Genomic DNA, 18,903 nt, shown 5'->3' on the forward strand with positions numbered 1-18,903 from the left:
ATAATAATTAGTGACGCAAGCAGATGAGCAAATGGAATTCGCATTGAACCGTATTGTGTCGATATTCACCAATGCAGCCGCAGTGTGTGCAGGAACGCCGATAGTCCCTCCATCACCACGAGGATGGATAGAGTGAAAACCGCCCAAACGGCGAATATCATGACCAGCTTGACCACACCAGACAGATTGTGCTCCCTCAGTGCCAGCTTCGCCAGGATCATCACCCACAGCATCTCGGAGAGTTCTGCAAGAAATATAAACTAATTATGACGGCGAAGGAAAACATCGTATCTAAAAGTTTTCGAAGTGATCCACCCCATTACTGTCCCACTGCTGGGCTTGCATCCTCACCACGTTGGCCAAATCCGTATAGATAGACTCCACATACACATATTTTGTAATAACTCTGAGGCTTACAGGTTTTCTCGGGATATTTTCATTCATCGTTTCTAATACGCGCATAACGTCGATAAATTATAGTACAGGATCCCTAGTATAGTTTTTATCATTTATTAATAACAAGCTGATTTTTCGTGAGTAGCTTCGTTTCGACAAGACGCCCAACATTTTTCCTTACAGCAATGTTGGTAAATGGTAGCTTGATGGGGCAGCAAGGATCAAATATGTTGACCGGACGAATTCTAAAAATTTATTACTAACCAAATTTTTCTTTGTTAATTATCAAGATAATTATTTAAATAACGTGAAAAAATATTTGTCCTACAAAATATAAGGTTTTTTTTAAGGCGTCCCCCCTCTCCAACATGTATCATAAACAAGGTCATGAAAAATAATTACTAACCAGCTGATTTTTTTTTTATTGGCTGTCTACCATTTACATAGTCTACCATGCACATTGTCCTACAAATTGCATGGTATGTCATCTCGGATCTACACTTAAAAGTTGTAGTACTAATACTTAATGTAAAAATAATTAGTATCAAGCTGAGTGTTCCAGAATAGCTTCGTTTCAATGAGACGCCCAACAAATTCTCGTACGAAAGTTCTCGATTGTGGTTTATAACTAAAATAATAGGGATGAAATATGTTGATTTGACGAATCAAAAAAAATTATTACTAACCGATTTTTTTTTATTAATTATCGAGACAATTATCTAAATAACGTGAAAAAATATTTGTCCTACAAAATATAAGGTTTTTTTTAAGGCGTCCCCCGTCTCCAACATGTATCATAAACAAGGTCATGAAAAATAATTACTAACCAGCTGATTTTTTTTTTATTAGCTGTCTAACATTTACACAGCTTACTACCCACATTGTCCTACAAATTGCGAAGTACGTTATTCCAGTCCGCCAGTTTTATAGTTTATTTATATTATATTATAGTTAAATTACAAATCTTGTAGGATTAATAAAAGTTACCCTTTTTTTTGTAGGACATTGTTTTATTTAGATAAAGATTATATTATCCTATCACGTGATACCTTTGTCCTACAGTTACTAATAAAAAAAATAATCCTGCGGAATTAACATCTTTTCAGCGTAGGTCCGAGATGACATACCATGCAATTTGTAGGACAATGTGCATGGTAGACTATGTAAATGGTAGACAGCCAATAAAAAAAAAATCAGCTGGTTAGTAATTATTTTTCATGACCTTGTTTATGATACATGTTGGAGAGGGGGGACGCCTTAATAAAAACCTTATATTTTGTAGGACAAAAATTTTTTCACGTTATTTAAATAATTATCTTGATAATTAACAAAGAAAAATTTGGTTAGTAATAAATTTTTAGAATTCGTCCGGTCAACATATTTTATCCTTGCTGCCCCATCAAGCTACCATTTACCAACATTGCTGTAAGGAAAAATGTTGGGCGTCTTGTCGAAACGAAGCTACTCACGAAAAATCAGCTTGTTAGTAATAAATGATGAAAACTATACTAGGGATCCTGTACCATTAGAGTTCATGCGTGGATTTGAACCTCGAACCCCCAATCGAGGCTGAGTTTTAACCACATTGCATCGTTCACATTTACATAAATAACTAAAAAAATATAAGCGTCGTTTAAAATAGATTCCGGAGTAGCGCAGACACGGTATACTCCTCTATTCCAGGTTCTCTTTTACAAAGGGGAATAAAGCGTAATAGGACCACAGTCCCCCCGGGAAAGAGGATCTGTCATATTATTGTTATTGTGGAAATAAACGTGTATTATATCCTACAGTAATGATAGCCACTTATGTAACATCGGGTTCAAATACTGGTTTTTCGGTAACAATTTCCTTTTAGAAATATCACGTGTTATCAGAATGTAGTAACCTCACTGCGTAATAAAACACATGTATAGTCCGCGCCAAACTTCTAGTCCGCTCTGAAGTTGTTGCGAGTAGGTGTAGTCATACAATTTACTATGACGACGCGATTCAATTCTATATTCAAAGCGGATTAGCAGTTTTACACGGAGTATACCACATTTTTTCAATGTCGCTATCACTACCGAAAACAAATTAACGATACCATAATACACAATATTTTCAAATTCATGAACCCGTTTAAACCATAGTCCGAATCAAATAATTGACACGTATGTATATGTAATTATGTATACATAATGTACGTAAATACACAAGCCTCTTTCATTTGCAGTCGATGAAGAAAATCCTATCATTCAAATTAGCGAAACTCTAACAGCGATAAATTCCATATGCCAGATATATTTCCCCCAAAGTATGTGACGCTATACTAAAAAAAAAAGAGTTAATATTTTAGTAATGCAATACTGAAATTAATCTAGTAGTATTAAATATGACAGTTAAAACACTATTTTTACTGCAGAGAAATAACCAAGTATAAAGACTACCTAGTGATAAGTGGCGACTAGCCAATAAATCAATCAGTCTCAATGAAACCGATCGCTTTGAATTTATAATAAACCCAAGGTTAATCGCAAGTATAACAACGCACTGCTCTCATTACAGATTGAAAACCTCTTCCCGTGTGTTCTGGTTATATAGAGGTCATTACATTTGACGTTTATCCTGTCGCGTGAGTTTAAATCCACACGCGCATGCAGCTTCCACGCGTGCTACTTGCATCCTCACAAAATAAAAACGAACGGAAGGCAATCTCATCTATGTACTTCATTTCTTATACCTACGCTCGGCCATCGCGCTAGGGTTGTATACTTTAACTGATGCACTCATATTCCGAATCCATACTAGCCTGCATATTAAAAAACGTATTCTACAACATTAAAACTTGGCAATTAACATAGTTTTACAATACAATAGTTTTCACAACAAAAACAAGACACACTAAATTTTACATTTTACAATGTACACAATGGAAAATTCCTAATAACTTCTAAACGGATGATCCTAATTACACAATTCCTTTTGCCTAACCTACCTAGACCTAAACCTACCAAATGACATTAAAAACCACACAATATCTACACGAAAAATCATGTTTTCAAGTTACGTAATTTTTGGTGGCGTGAATTTACCTTACAAAAATGTTGTTAGGATCATTTATACTGATTCAAAATAGGAAACTGTACGTAAAAATCGAGTTTAAATAGCCACTTTAAAACATATTCTTGTCATGATCACCAAAAATATCAACTCATTGTGTGTCGGTTCAACAGCAAATACCGACTTACCTCTCTAAAAATTGGTAGATCAAAAAAAAGGAAAATTCACAGTTTCGGTCTGTCAGTCGGACTGACAGTCGCGCAAGTACGCGCCCGAGTCCCCCAGAGATAACGTGTCGGTGAGCGGTGTCTATGTGTGCGTTGCTCGAGGCCGCTTTGTATAAAGATTGCCTTCTGTTAGTTTTTATTTTGTGATCCTATCGTGTCATACTCACACGCACACGGATCGCAAGACACTGAAGTAAGTTACTTCATGTGAACGTGTGCGACACGCGTACGGCCCTAAACACGCGCGCCACGAAAGTAGTCTTTAAGATACAAAAAATCTAAATTGACGTGATTGCGACAAATTAGTTGACACTTTGGGCGAAGAGTTGTGAAGAGATGGAAGTCAGTTACTTCATATTGGTTGCCATAATCATTTTCTAGGCCTCTAAATTTTCTTTACGCTCATTATATTCGTTAATTGGAAACGATATAAGCAATTATTACTGTACGCATCACTAGACATATCCAACTGACACTCACTGACATTCAGGAATGTATTAACAAGTGGCCGGTGTTTCAGTGCTAAATACTGCTAACATCAAAAGCGTTAACTCGGAACTGATCGAGTCTCCCTGAGAACGTACTGTACAAAAGACATTTCAAATAGCCGGGATATCGACGTCAGTGGGTTCGAATGCAGGAGCATATTGAACACTTGACACACATGTCTGTTCCAATGGTATCCTACAAACGTATCGTTACGTGGGATTAAAGTCGATGTACAGACGTTTAACAAGCAAGATGGAGGCAATTACGTATCTGGAATTTCTCTTAGAGTTGTTGATTTGTTTTGTTTGTGTGAAAATTTAGCTAATTGAAAAAATGTTGTTATTTTCAAAAAAAATAAAATAGCTATTCCATGGAAGCGAATAAAAAATAACCCAGCATACATAATAGACACTAATAAAATAGTATTTAAAACATATTTAATAATGTTCATAAACATGTTCTTTATAAATATATTGTATTTTGCACCTATTTTAAGGTACAGTCACGAGCATAAATATATGACTAGCAGATTAGCAAAAATATCTGACCCAAGAACGAGTTCAGTAATATCTGCCTGCAAGAACGCAGCAAAAATATCTGACATTAATAGGCAGCAAAAATATATGATGATAACGTTGATCAAATAATTGAGACTATCTTACGAAGTAAAAATATGTGACAATATTAATCTATTCACTTTTGTTATTCCGGCTCAAAATACAACTCGAACGTCAAGCCGCGTTCTTTTTCTTTTTTATGCTAAATCATAGAATCGTATCAGCCAGTGACTTTATAAATAAGAACTTATTATTATAAAAATGACTCGCACATGGAGGCTTCCGTACCACCAAATGTTTACTATTTTATAAAAAATACTTAGTTTCCGGTTCCCTTTTTACCCTTTGGGTACGGACCCCTAAAAACTAATGATGCAGTATTCGTTTTTTATCAAAATCGGCCTAGTAACTCCTTTTAGCATTTTTCGCTAATCCTTATAGATTCGGATTAGGAAAATTCACTCTGTTAAAATACATTAATTATCCTGTCTTTGTCTTTAACACTTTTTTCCTTACTTAAATAAAAAAATATGAGAAAATATTTTTACGTGTTTTTTTGCTCATATTCTTTCTCCGGCAAAATATTGACCCCTATGATCAACCTACCGGAGGTTCATATATTTACATCAAAGATATATATAAATTATGTCAGATATTATTGCACCCTCGTTGACGTCTTATGTCATAACACATGCCCCAATTATTTGATCAACATTATCATCACATATTTTTGCTGATCTGCCCATAATCATATATTTATGCTTGTCACTGTACATAATTTTGAATTTGGTTTGGATTGTCTTACTGTTACTCAGTAAGTTTAACCTTTTAGCATAAAAATTCTCAGCCTTCTATACCTACAATTCAATTAAAATATTAACCAATACACCGTGCCTTATAATTTTTCCTATACATTTGTAATCATAGTTTGCCTTCATGCATATTATCTACTACGAAACTCGCAATTATACATATATTCAGTGCAATTATACGCAAGCTTCAATAATTAACACTGGCTTAATACATGTACTGTATATTACCACGGTGTAGCTAAATAATTAATATATGACCAGCTACTACCAACATTTAAGTTACCTACGAGTACATACATGTGAACTCCGAAATTGCGATCGGATTTTGTTAGGGTTAAAAATCATATTATACAGCATGGATTAGTAAAGATACTTCGCCGCCTTGAAATTGAATGAAGCCACAAACGGCTTATTTTAGCAAGTTCTTTTTTTGAATTCTTGACAAAAACATTTTTACAGAAAATTTACGAATAAATAACTAATACTGCGTAATTTACGTAATAAATAAATAATTATTTAAAATATTTTAGGGACATTTTAGCACGGAGACGTGGTAAAACTTTTTTACGCAACTATTTTAATTCTCAATACTGGGTACATTTTCTTGTTAGGAGTGAGTTATCTTACTATGTTATACAGGGTGACTTTTTTAACTAGGCCTTCATGGCCAAATCCGAAACTATAAGAAACAGAGAAAATTCTGAAAGGAATTACGAGACTGATTTTGACAAAAACTAAACCTGCATCATTAGATTTTTTTTCTATCTTCCTAGCTGAGAATCGACCACGTTCAAATTAAAAAAAAAAAACAACCTGTATTATTCAACTATGGGGCTATAAGGATTGCTTATAAGGACTAATTCCGGGAAGTAATGTTAAATGACAAATTAAATGCAAATGTAAGTAATGTCAAAAGAGAATTCAAGTGAAAAATTAAGATTTTAAACTTTTTCAACCTGATCTCATTGAAGTGATAATATTTTTGAACGAATAATATATTTTATTTATTATCATACTTTGAAAATAACATGTAGAACAACAGCCTTCACCAAAAAATCAGAAATAAACAAATGTTACATCGTCAACATATTATTGTCTATTGTCTCACAGCTAGGCACGGGCCCTTTCTTAGGTTATTCTTAACCTAAGAAAGAGTTGTAAGTAGTCCATCGTGCTGGCCTAGTGTGAATTGGTAGACTTGATAACTTTATTAAGAACCCTTGGGTGTGCACGTTTCCTCGACATGTTTTCCTTAACAGTTATAACAATCTTTAAAAAACTTTTTTCACGTTTATGCTAACAATGCTCCAAATTTTATTTAAAAAATGTTTCTACATATGCACAATAAGAAAAAAGTAAGTTAATTACGAGTTCACTTCGTAAAATCTTCGCCATTATACGAGTTCATAATCAGGCGTCCTAATTAAGAAAGTCAACATAAATTCTTCCGGGACTAGAATAGGGCTACGGCATCCCCTGCCTGTCGTAGGAGGCGACTAAAAGGGGGCTTCTGGGGTTGCGGGCGGCAAGAGTGGGAGCTCGAACCGTCCAGCAAGCGACCCCGGGAAGAACGGCGGTATGTGTGGTCGCATACCGTCGTAAACACTACATGGTGTGGGAGGAGCGAAAACTGCTCCCCCAGGGTAGAGCCCGATCGGGGCATCGCGCTTGGAGGGCTCCGGTTGTGTTCCATCGGAGATCCCGGAGTTCTCCAACAAGCGTTGAGGACGGCCACCGGGGGGGTTTTAGTGCGGTAAAAGTCACACATAACCCGGCGTCGCTCCCACGTCGTCGGGTACCTTTTGAAGGTTTCCCCCTCGAGAAGAACAAAAGAAAAGAAAAAAAAAAGGTCAACATAAGTTCAAGGCGTACGTTCGTGGGCCAGAGACAACGCCCAGAGGCGCTAGTAAGACGCCGTGTGCGATATGGTGATGAGCACAACCACGATGGTGTGGACGGCCTGGTGTATTATTGATAAAGAGGCGTTCTAATTAAGAAAGTACTAGGTCATCATAAGTTCAAGACGTACGTTCGTGGGCCAGCGACAATGCCCAGAGGCGCAAGTAAGACGCCGTGTGCGATATGGTGCTGAGCACAAACTCGATGGTGTGGACCGCCTGGTGTATCATCAGCTCGCCGAACGTGTGGGAGTACTTGTCGACCTCCGCCTGGCCGTGGTCTTCCGGCTTTCTATCGGAGTCCTTCCGCTGGTAACGGCGGAAGTTGCTCACATTTTTCTGGAAATACATCGTATTTTAGTTCGAGTTTTTAGAATTCCAAAAAAATAAAATCCTTTTTAAAACATGAAATGTATAAGAACATAAATGTAACGCAGTTCGTCTACGGCGAAGAGTTGTTTTAATCTTTTTGTGACTGCAATTTTCTCTACCAAAACTGGGAGAAATGGTACTTTTATATTTACGAGTAAATAATCTTAAAATTACGTTATTCAAAACTAAATTTTGTAGTAAAGCTACATAGTTAAATACTTTTATGTAGAATTCCTACTAGAAATATCGTCCAATAAAAACGACATGGGAATACTTGCTGTATAGAAATGATTTTCACTCACATAACCGCTCTAGATTACTATCACATCCCACATCTACATACTTGGAACTGCATGCATGCACTGCAGCCACATGCTTGGAACTTGTCGGAAACTCCAAACGAACACGTGGACCTACAGCAAGATTTGCTAAAAAACCAACACTCCATTGGATAAACTTTAAGCGCGTCCAACCAGCACAAACCAAGTCAATCGGTCTATCTGCACGTTTGAATTGTAACTGTTTGAAGTTTGGCAAGCGTATTGATGTCTAAATCAATCTAGATGATAGATAATTAATCTAGAACATAGCTCCCCCAACCTTCTTGTTTTGTAAACCCCTTTTTATGTGCTATTTGGTTTTGGATCTCCTGCCAAGCTAGAATCGATCATTTTCAATTTTTTTCTTGCTTCTTTCGAATGTGTTTTGATTGACTTTTAGGTTGATTTGTAGATCGTAATTAACCCCTTGGGGTAGACATAGACCACTTCAATTATCACCAATTTAAATATGTTCACTCATCAATTATTTTTTAACCGAATAAAGGTTCATAGGTGAGGTAGACTCACGATATCTTGATATACGTTAATTATAATAATAACAACCTTAATATTATGTCAAGCTATATATTATGGCATAATAAATAATAATATAATAAAATAATAAGTCCATGTTCACACGCGCAGGCTTCATGCCACCCGTAAATAGTCTGCATTCGCATATTTCATCGACATTTGCATCAGGAATCGCCATTCCATCACCAGGTTTGAAAGAGAAATCTTTTTAAATAATCTCGTGTCATACCCGTTCAGGAATGCTTCGGAAGGAAGCACATTCCACATCATGCACGCAGTCACTGGGTACTTTATATTATATACGGTTTTATATAGAGGGTTTAGAAAGATATACGAAATTTTTAGAATGCTGACAAGGAGCTGGAGATGTTTAGCTGCGATACAAAATATTTAAAGGGAATGATGTGAATGTTATACATTTTTAGGGCTCCGTAGACTAAGATTAATAATTGTACTAGTGTGATCTCACACAATGCAAGTTCCGTACCACCATTTTCATGTATCTGTTATTTAAAAACAAAAGTACACTCATTATGATTTTTAACTGAATTTGTTACGGATTAGACAAACCGAAACACTGCGTAAATTACCTACTTGTGTTTTGTATGGGTATTCATCTCTATTTCAAACTGTTTTATATTTGTTGATATATCGACCATAGGACAGTGTAAAAATTCAAGTATCTATCTAGAACGATTAAAGAGATATGGCCCCGTGACAGAAGGACAGACGTCCAGATGGACAAACAGCGGAAGCTTATTAACTAGAAACAGGATTATTACTCAGCCTCCGCTGTCCGTCTGTCGTAATCATTCTCGTATAACATGTCATAATATTTTTCTCTTATTTTCTTTATTTTTTAATGAACCACGTGGCGAAGCGTTCACCCTACCAGTCTGACGCGCAAAGGGTTCCGGGGTCAATCCCCGGCCAGACAGACACATTAATGATGGAATTTGATATCTGTTCTGTCTCTGAGCGTTGGTGTATTCATCTTTATATGTGTCCATCATACCCATGAAACAGGGAATCCTTATGAGGGGCTAAGAGTATAAAAACTGTCATTTTTCATATATTAAATTTTATTGATATTTGTATTTCTCACACATCATGTAGGTACATATCACGTGAAGGGATAAAGCCATATTGATGTTAATTAAATCGCAAACAACCGTCAAACTGTAGCCTCAAGTGCCAAAATCCGTAATGAATATTGAAATAAAGTCATATTCCGTACAATGCGAACGAATTAATTTCATTCGTTAAACTGAAGAACATGTTGCTGGATTTTTAAAACGGAAATATTAATTAAATGAAAATGAATAATGAACATGGTGCGAGTGATGCTCCTGTCTCATTGTTGTTGACTTATCACTGTCCTACTATACCACTGTTGGACTTAATATTTGCTTCGAATGAGCTAATTATACTTGACCAAAATTATAAATTCAGGTTTAAGACACCTGAAGGCTAAGTTTAATTATCTATCTGTTATCGTTCAAGAGCCCTATGGCAGACGGGCAAAAAACAGAAGCTTAGTAATAGTTAATTACGGAACCCTAAAAATCAATACTAACCAAGACCTGCTTCCTCATCCTCTTGTTATATCTGTTCAGATACACCGGTGTTCCGAAGAGGATTATAGGGACACACACCACGGCGATCATAAGCAGCATGAACTGGACCTTCCTCTGGCTGTCAAACATGTAGGCGTCACAGTCATCCTCCACCGGAGCCGACTCAGACATTAACACCATGTCGATGAACAGGATAAGGATGAGAGGAGCGCAGCCTGGTGTTCTCTTTAAGTCCGCTGCGGCAAAATACTACTGATTAGTTTATATTTTATAATATCGATGGTCTAGAACAGCGGTCGGCAACTTTAGAAGGCGGTAGGACCTTTTGTGGTTCGACTCCGGCGGCACCACCACCACACCTATTTCTGCCTTATAACAGCAGTGTTAAGCGCTGCTGTGCTCTGGTTTGAAGGGTATCGTAAGGGAGACATACTTTTCCGAGGCATTCCAGCTTAGTCCTCAGGGGTAGCGGCGCATTCGTGGCCAACTTCAGGTAGGAATATCTAATCCTATATGGGCTGGATTTTTGATGGGCGGCAGTAAATACTTACCATCAGATGGACTGCATGCTCGTCTGCTACTCCTTTATTATAAAAAGAAAAAGTGTTTAGCGCAGACCCGCGGTCTGTAAGGAGTGGGACGCGGGCCACAAGCGCCCCGCAGGTCACAGGTTGGCAACCGCTGGTCTAGAAGATAAACTTGTTAAGTGCAAAAATGGTCGTAGTTAAGGTCGTTTAAAAGTTATAGATCGAAAATAATTAGGGATAGTATTTACCTTAGAAATGTCAATTAAAAACATGTTCTTACGTGATTTCGGCGTAAACATCCACCATTTCATGTAAATCAGTATCACCAACCAAAAGAAGAGGCAACCCAAAAACAACATTTGCGGTATAAATTGCAAATAAATAGCGTAGTACCGTTTGAAATGTCTGAAAAAGAATAACACTAACGGAATCCTGAATAGTAATATTATTGAAGAGATTAATCATCATCATCAACCAATTATTGTCCTACTGCTGGACACGCGATGTCTCTCATAATAAGAAGGACTAGGCCATAGTTCACCGCGCTGGCCAAGTGCGTATTGGTATACTTCACAGACTTTTGAGATTTTTTTTATCCGTCAATTATGCAACTTTCCTCACCGCTTAAGCAAGTGATGATTAATTTCTTATATGCACATAATTTTCAAAAATCAGAGGTGTCTGTAATTTGAACTTCGGACCCTCGATCGAGAGGCCGAGTTTCTTAACCACTGGACTATCATTGCCTTATCAAAGAGATTAATAAGTAACAATTAATAATTACATGTGATTAAAAAGACTTAGAGATAAGCCGAACATCATGTGGATTATTCCTATAATAATGGACATTTTCATTTTCAACGAATTAATATACATTATTTTATTCTTCGCCAACTGCAACGAAAGAAACATATAATGTACATGATATATGAATTTATTTTGAATATATATTGATTATATATCATGTTCCGATATATAAATATATTTAGGAGACATAATCGCCGCCTCTATTTTTAATTTTAATTTATTAACAGTATTAATTACTAGCTGACCCGGCAAATTTTGACCCGCCTCAAAATCTATGTATCAAATATATTTCATATGAAATATAGCCTGTGTTACTCGTGGATAATATAGCTTTCGAATGGTGAAAGAATTTTCAAAATAGGTCCAGTACTTTTTGAGCATATTCATTACAACCAAACAAACAAACAAAGTTTTCCTCTTTAGAATATTAGTGAAGATTTGCTTAGACATAGATGGATACAGTAATCTATTCACATGGATAGCTTAAAAGATATCTTCGTGGTACAGCTCCGGAATGACAAATACCACACCTATAAGTGTATCTGAAGTTGATTACATATGTCCATGGACTGCGTGCTTGTATGCTTCTACTAACTACTACTAGTTACTACTAAGTCTACTAACACTTTTACTAAAAAAAAAAAGCTTGTACAAAGAAACATCTGAAGCGTAACTAACATGCTTTTATATATTTGCCTTGGTTGTAACTAACACTGCTTTGCCTTGGTTGTAACTAACAATAATAAGAACACTACCAATAGATAAAATACAATAATAATAAAAGACATAAGCTTTAAATAAACTGCATCTTTACTTATTTACCTTCCATATAGGGTCAACTCCATATATATACGGTGGATTCGTTTCAGCAGACGGGTTCAATGTTAAATATTCGTTATTTTCTATTTCTTCCCTTTCAAATGTATTTTTCCAGAACGGTGTCATCAGTATTATGGGCTTAGAAAAGTATTCGTTGTACAAGAATCCAGTAAAGAGAGTGAAAATTCCCATTAAAAGTATCACGTAGCGACCTATAGGGAAGCAAAGTTTTAGAATACGGTAAGATTACTACCAAATGTCACAAAACAATAAACAAAATAATATAAAAATACAAAATAATATAAAATAATATAAAAATAGACTGTCGTAGCATTAATTTACTCTGTACTATCCGAAATAACATCGTATGACGTCAGACGCTCGTTATTGGTAGCACGGTCACACAAAAAATGATTTTCGTGCCCAGAGGTCGTCGTGAACCCATTACTGTCCCACTGCTGGGCACGAGTCTCTTCTCAGGATGAGAAGGATTAGGCCATAGTCCACCACGCTCGCCAAGTGCTTATTGGTAGACTTCATCTACATTTGAGATATTTTTTATGTGATAAATCTCTCAGGTGTGCAGGTTTCCTCACAATGTTTCCTTCACCATTAAAGCAAATGATAATTAATTTCTCATATGGAAATAACTTTGAAAAATTAGAGATGCGTGCCTGGGATTTGAACGTGCGACCCCTGTATCGAGAGGCCAAGGTTCAACCACTAGGCTATTACAGCTTTTTGACCAGAGGTAAGATTTTTAAAATCCTTAGATACTGATATTCAACCAAACCATATAATTTTATAATTCCCATGCTTACTCAAATTGACAAAAACCCATAAATAAACCTCAGGCAGTACTAAGCTACCCATACTAAGCTTTCATATAAAGAATTACTTTCAATTAAGGATAACACTCCTTTGTGATATAGGATTCGAATCGGCTGAGATGTCAGTCGCACCTGCAGCAAGTATTCTACTAACTTTAATAAGTCTATTAAGATGGTAGAACTCTCATTGGTTCGACTCGGAGGGTACCACCGCCACGCCTGTATTTGTCTAATAACAGCAGTATTATACACTGCTGTGTTGAGGTTTGAAGAGTGTTGTAAGGTTAACAAATATTTTCGAGGCATTCCAGCATAGTCCTAAGGGGTAGCGGCGCGCTGTGGTCGACCTCGGGTAGGAGTCCAATCTTATCTGGGGTTGATTACAGATGTCCATGGGCGGCTGTAGCCAGTTACCATCATATTGACTGCATGCTCGTCTGCTACTCTTATATTATAAAAAAGAAATTTATAACGTACCACCAAAGAAAATATTCCAAATCTCATTCCCGGAGACTTTGTCCATGAATTTTTTTTCAGACAGCACCATCCAACCGGCGAATGCGACCAAAATAAGGCCGTGGCACACGTCCCCAAACATGAGTGCGAATAAAAACGGAAACGTAATGATTGTGTAGAGACCTGTATAAAGACAACTAATTTAGCAAATGCAAATAATAATTAAAGAGTAACCGACCTGTATATTTAGAGAATTGGCAAAAATATAAAGTAACTAGGTATACGAGACTACAACTTGTCGAAGACTACAACTAATAATCGGCTATTAGATTATTAGATAAACCTTTAGTAGGTTTCTCTGTAGTCAAATTTGGCGTACAAGGTAGTTTTACTAATTAAAAATCCTTCTAAACCGAGCCTTCCTCGCACAAAGTAAAATGGCGTATTTATATTTATACACCATTTTTCAGACGAAATTATAATAATAAAAATATATACGGCAAATTTGTTTTAATAGGTATTAGAGTTTACGTTTTACCAAGTCAGGTAAAATATAGCTAGTTCAATAAACTACATGATATACTTATTTTTCATTAATATTCTAAATTCTAAAATCGTCTTATTTTCTTAACTTTTAAGCAAATAGTATAGTCATAATTTTTGTACCGTTTATATTTTTACGAATGTTTTAGCGCACGATTCAAAGGCCCTTTGTAAGCTAGAATTGAATAAATAATAAACTAAAACTAAAGTAAAATAAACATTTGTACAGTAATGCTTTTTGATGGCCGAATGTCTTTCAAAATGGAAAGTAGCCATAGTAAACACTCATAAAGGTCGTAGAACCCTTTGTGGTTCGCCTCCGGCGGTACCAGCGCTGCACCTTTTTCTCCCTATTAACAGTAGGTAGTGTTAGCGCTGTTGTGTTCTGGTTTGAAGGGTGTGGGGATATACTTTTCCGAGGCGTTCCTTAGTCCTCAGGGGTAGCGGCGCAACTGGGGCCGATCTCAGGTAGGAATATCTAATACAATCTGGAGTTGATTACAGATGGGCGGCAGTAGCCATATACCATGCTCGTCTGCTACTCCTATATTAAAAAACACACACAAAATAAAAAATAAAAAACTGTTTTAACAGACAACTAATATTACGGAATATTGAGAATGTAAAGCAACTTTTATCCTTTGTTGGTTTTAATTATGTATCTGTAGCAAACAGCTGTAATAACTTTATTTCCTTCAGGCCTTTTCATATCTGATATCCTTTTCATAGCTTTATAGATTTGCTCGCATTGAAATATTTGAGATTCAAATGGTACAATAACATTTCTTTTAAGTTATTGCTATATATCTAACAAATACCTATAATAAAGGCAAATGTGAGTTTGTTTGTTTGCTAAACTTTTTCTATTGAACTATATAATACTAGCTGACCCGGGAAACGTTGTGTTGCCATATAAATAAAAAAATGTTAAGGGTGAACAACTTTTACACTTAGGGGTATGAAAAGTAGATAGTAGCCGATTCTCAGACTTACTGAATATGGATATAAAATTTGGTGAAAATCGGTAAAGCCGTTTCGGAGGAGTACGGTAACTAACATTGTGACACGAGAATTTTATATATAAGATTATAACCGATGCTTACATAATTGTAAGGAGCCAGCACCTATCACTGCTGTTATTAGGTAGAAATAGGTGTAGGGGTGGTGCCGCCGGAGTCGAACCACAAAGGGTTCTACCACCTTCGATAGAAATAGGTGTGGCGGTGGTTTATATACACTTAAGTAAAAATAGGAGAATTACAGTACATTTCATGCAGTTATATATTGCGGATTTCATTAAAATAAACATATCTATGATATTATAGCACCAACCCCGCGAAAACAAACATTACATTAGGGTATTTTTACCACCTTTTCAAAATATTTTATTAAATATTTCATTTCTTCTTAAAATTTCCGTGATTTATATTTATAGAATGTTGATAAATTTAGATACTATTTCTGTCATATATTCCACGCCACACATGCGAGTCGTGATGTGACAATAGCGTGTTAGTTCATGCAGGCATGTGAAACACGCGTGAGGTCCTAGACCCGTGTGACAGGAAAAAGCTGAGAAGTCCTCTCAGCCTGGGAAGGACATCGGCCATAGTCTAATTCGCTAGCCAAATGTGGATTGGTATACAAAGATGCATACACTCACACATACATACATAAATACGCCCACAAAGACGTAAAGAGTATAACATGACAATAGATACATAGTTGTTGCCACAAAACCGATTATTTGCAATACAGTTCGCAGTCAGTTGGAGGCCAACAAAGCCGAATTAGTGGAAACGTTCAAAACGCACCTGGATTCAGTTCACCGTATGTGGAATCGCCGTAGGCATTAATAAGCGCTTGGAAACCCTTTGTGAACTTGTTAGTGCGGTGGTATGTGGGCGGCTCTTGCACTGTCTCTGTCCGCGACATGAACGAGGGCACATTGGTGCCCACTTGCTCCTGGAGGGAAATGTCAGGAAGGCTGATTAGTATAGTGTTATCCAGATTAATATTGTTTCAAGGAAAGGAGCCGGAAAGGAACTTAGAAGGTAAATAAACACTGCGTTTCTAAAAAATTAGCGAAAAGTTTTCAATTAATTATTTAACTACGATAAATACGCGCAATTAGACCTATGTTTTGTACCTTAGCTTCGTATATACATTTTTCAGATCGCTATAAATATTTATTTAAATAATTTATACAAATAAAGAACATGGTACAGGATCCCTAGTATAGTTTTCATCATTTATTAATAACAAGCTGATTTTTCGTGAGTAGCTTCGTTTCGACAAGACGCCCAACATTTTTCCTTACAGCAATGTTGGTAAATGGTAGCTTGATGGGGCAGCAAGGATAAAATATGTTGACCGGACGAATTCTAAAAATTTATTACTAACCAAATTTTTCTTTGTTAATTATCAAGATAATTATTTAAATAACGTGAAAAAATATTTGTCCTACAAAATATAAGGTTTTTATTAAGGCGTCCCCCCTCTCCAACATGTATCATAAACAAGGCCATGAAAAATAATTACTAACCAGCTGATTTTTTTTTTATTGGCTGTCTACCATTTACATAGTCTACCATGCACATTGTCCTACAAATTGCATGGTATGTCATCTCGGACCTACGCTGAAAAGATGTTAATTCCGCAGGATTATTTTTTTTATTAGTAACTGTAGGACAAAGGTATCACGTGATAGGATAATATAATTTTTATCTAAATAAAACAATGTCCTACAAAAAAAAGGGTAACTTTTATTAATCCTACAAGATTTGTAATTTAACTATAATATAATATAAATAAACTATAAAACTGGCGGACTGGAATAACGTACTTCGCAATTTGTAGGACAATGTGGGTAGTAAGCTGTGTAAATGTTAGACAGCTAATAAAAAAAAAATCAGCTGGTTAGTAATTATTTTTCATGACCTTGTTTATGATACATGTTGGAGAGGGGGGACGCCTTAAAAAAAACCTTATATTTTGTAGGACAAATATTTTTTCACGTTATTTAGATAATTGTCTCGATAATTAATAAAAAAAAATTCGGTTAGTCATATTTTTTTTTTGATTCGTCAAATCAACATATTTCATCCCTATTATTTTAGTTATAAACCACAATCGAGAACTTTCGTACGAGAATTTGTTGGGCGTCTCATTGAAACGAAGCTATTCTGGAACACTCAGCTTGATACTAATTATTTTTACATTAAGTATTAGTACTACAACTTTTAAGTGTAGGTCCGAGATGACATACCATGTAATTTGTAGGACAATGTGCATGGTAGACTATGTAAATGGTAGACAGCCAATAAAAAAAAATCAGCTGGTTAGTAATTATTTTTCATGGCCTTGTTTATGATACATGTTGGAGAGGGGGGACGCCTTAATAAAAACCTTATATTTTGTAGGACAAATATTTTTTCACGTTATTTAAATAATTATCTTGATAATTAACAAAGAAAAATTTGGTTAGTAATAAATTTTTAGAATTCGTCCGGTCAACATATTTTATCCTTGCTGCCCCATCAAGCTACCATTTACCAACATTGCTGTAAGGAAAAATGTTGGGCGTCTTGTCGAAACGAAGCTACTCACGAAAAATCAGCTTGTTATTAATAAATGATGAAAACTATACTAGGGATCCTGTACTAACACTTTTATGACAGACTATTTTGGCTTATAACTTATCAAAGGATTTTTAACTGTTTTCGCGCGCGGACGGTAAAGTTCAGAACGCCTAGAATATCCAGACTTACTCGTAGGTAAAAAAAAATCATGGCTCGATTTATTCCCGCACCGTGCATGGTTGTATGCAGAGTACGCTTCAACTGCGGGGGCTATCTTATATCAATATTTTCGTCCAACTTATTCCGCAGAGTTCGCGATTAATTCCGTAAATACGCCTTTGTAAACCGTACAAAACTGCGATCTTGGTTTTAAAATAAAGTGACACTTACAGAAATTCGTTCTAAAGTATCCTGAACCCTAGGCAAGTCGTTATCGGGCACCCAACATTGACCGATAAGGCATTTCTTAGTTATGTCCAACGTGAACATGTTCATCACGTTATAGATTGCTTTGGACTTCTTTATCTGTGTCATCCATCCGCTAAACTGACGGCCGACCATACGCAGGGCCTTGCATCGGTGATATCTAGTTTTTCTTAAGACCTGAAACGTTACATCTTGTGTAAAAACATTCTTTTACATTTGGATACTTTTTGCATATTGTAAAAGTAAAAATCATATAGTCCACCTGATGGTAAGTACACAGCCGATGACAAGTAATATTTATAACCAACTTAGCTGAGTTGTGCTACAGATGATACGAGTAATAATAGGATTCTTATAAAACTAGTATAACTATATGTACCTAAATATACACTCGAATCTGAGCCCGAATCTGAGCTCGAAATCAGAGCTCAATTCAAATGCACCTCTATATTGATATCACAGTCGGCGAACTTCACGCAATTGGAGAATATTGATAACTCATAGAATTCCCAAGGAAATGTAATATGCGTATGGTTATTAGATTTCCTCACAACTATTGGTTTAGGCACATATGCGTGTTGTTAATATCACAGACACATACTTCGGATTTGAGTCCAGATTGCAAGTATTCATTATAGTGTTACAAGTATAAGACGGTAGATTTCCTATTCTATCCAATTTCCTATCACG

The 18,903-nt window shown here is 36.0% G+C and overlaps 1 protein-coding gene across 1 annotated transcript in view; it reads right to left on the reverse strand.

Annotated features, from left to right (window-relative positions):
* The window catches only part of LOC140743594 (V-type proton ATPase 116 kDa subunit a 1), a 52,899-nt gene that overhangs the window by 1,395 nt on the left and 32,601 nt on the right, over positions 1–18,903 (reverse strand). The window contains exons 7-15 of the mRNA XM_073075003.1: positions 18,178–18,390; positions 16,021–16,171; positions 13,685–13,846; positions 12,381–12,589; positions 11,536–11,645; positions 11,032–11,156; positions 10,225–10,460; positions 7,553–7,760; positions 70–244 (exon numbers count right to left, since the gene is read on the reverse strand). Of these exons, the coding sequence (XP_072931104.1) occupies positions 70–244; positions 7,553–7,760; positions 10,225–10,460; positions 11,032–11,156; positions 11,536–11,645; positions 12,381–12,589; positions 13,685–13,846; positions 16,021–16,171; positions 18,178–18,390 (1,589 nt within the window). The remainder of the gene's footprint in view (positions 1–69; positions 245–7,552; positions 7,761–10,224; positions 10,461–11,031; positions 11,157–11,535; positions 11,646–12,380; positions 12,590–13,684; positions 13,847–16,020; positions 16,172–18,177; positions 18,391–18,903) is intronic.

Source organism: Epargyreus clarus, unplaced genomic scaffold (genome assembly GCF_041222505.1).
Source record: "Epargyreus clarus isolate Ecla_fem2 unplaced genomic scaffold, WU_Ecla_fem_2.2 ptg000007l, whole genome shotgun sequence".
Taxonomy (NCBI): domain Eukaryota; kingdom Metazoa; phylum Arthropoda; class Insecta; order Lepidoptera; family Hesperiidae; genus Epargyreus; species Epargyreus clarus.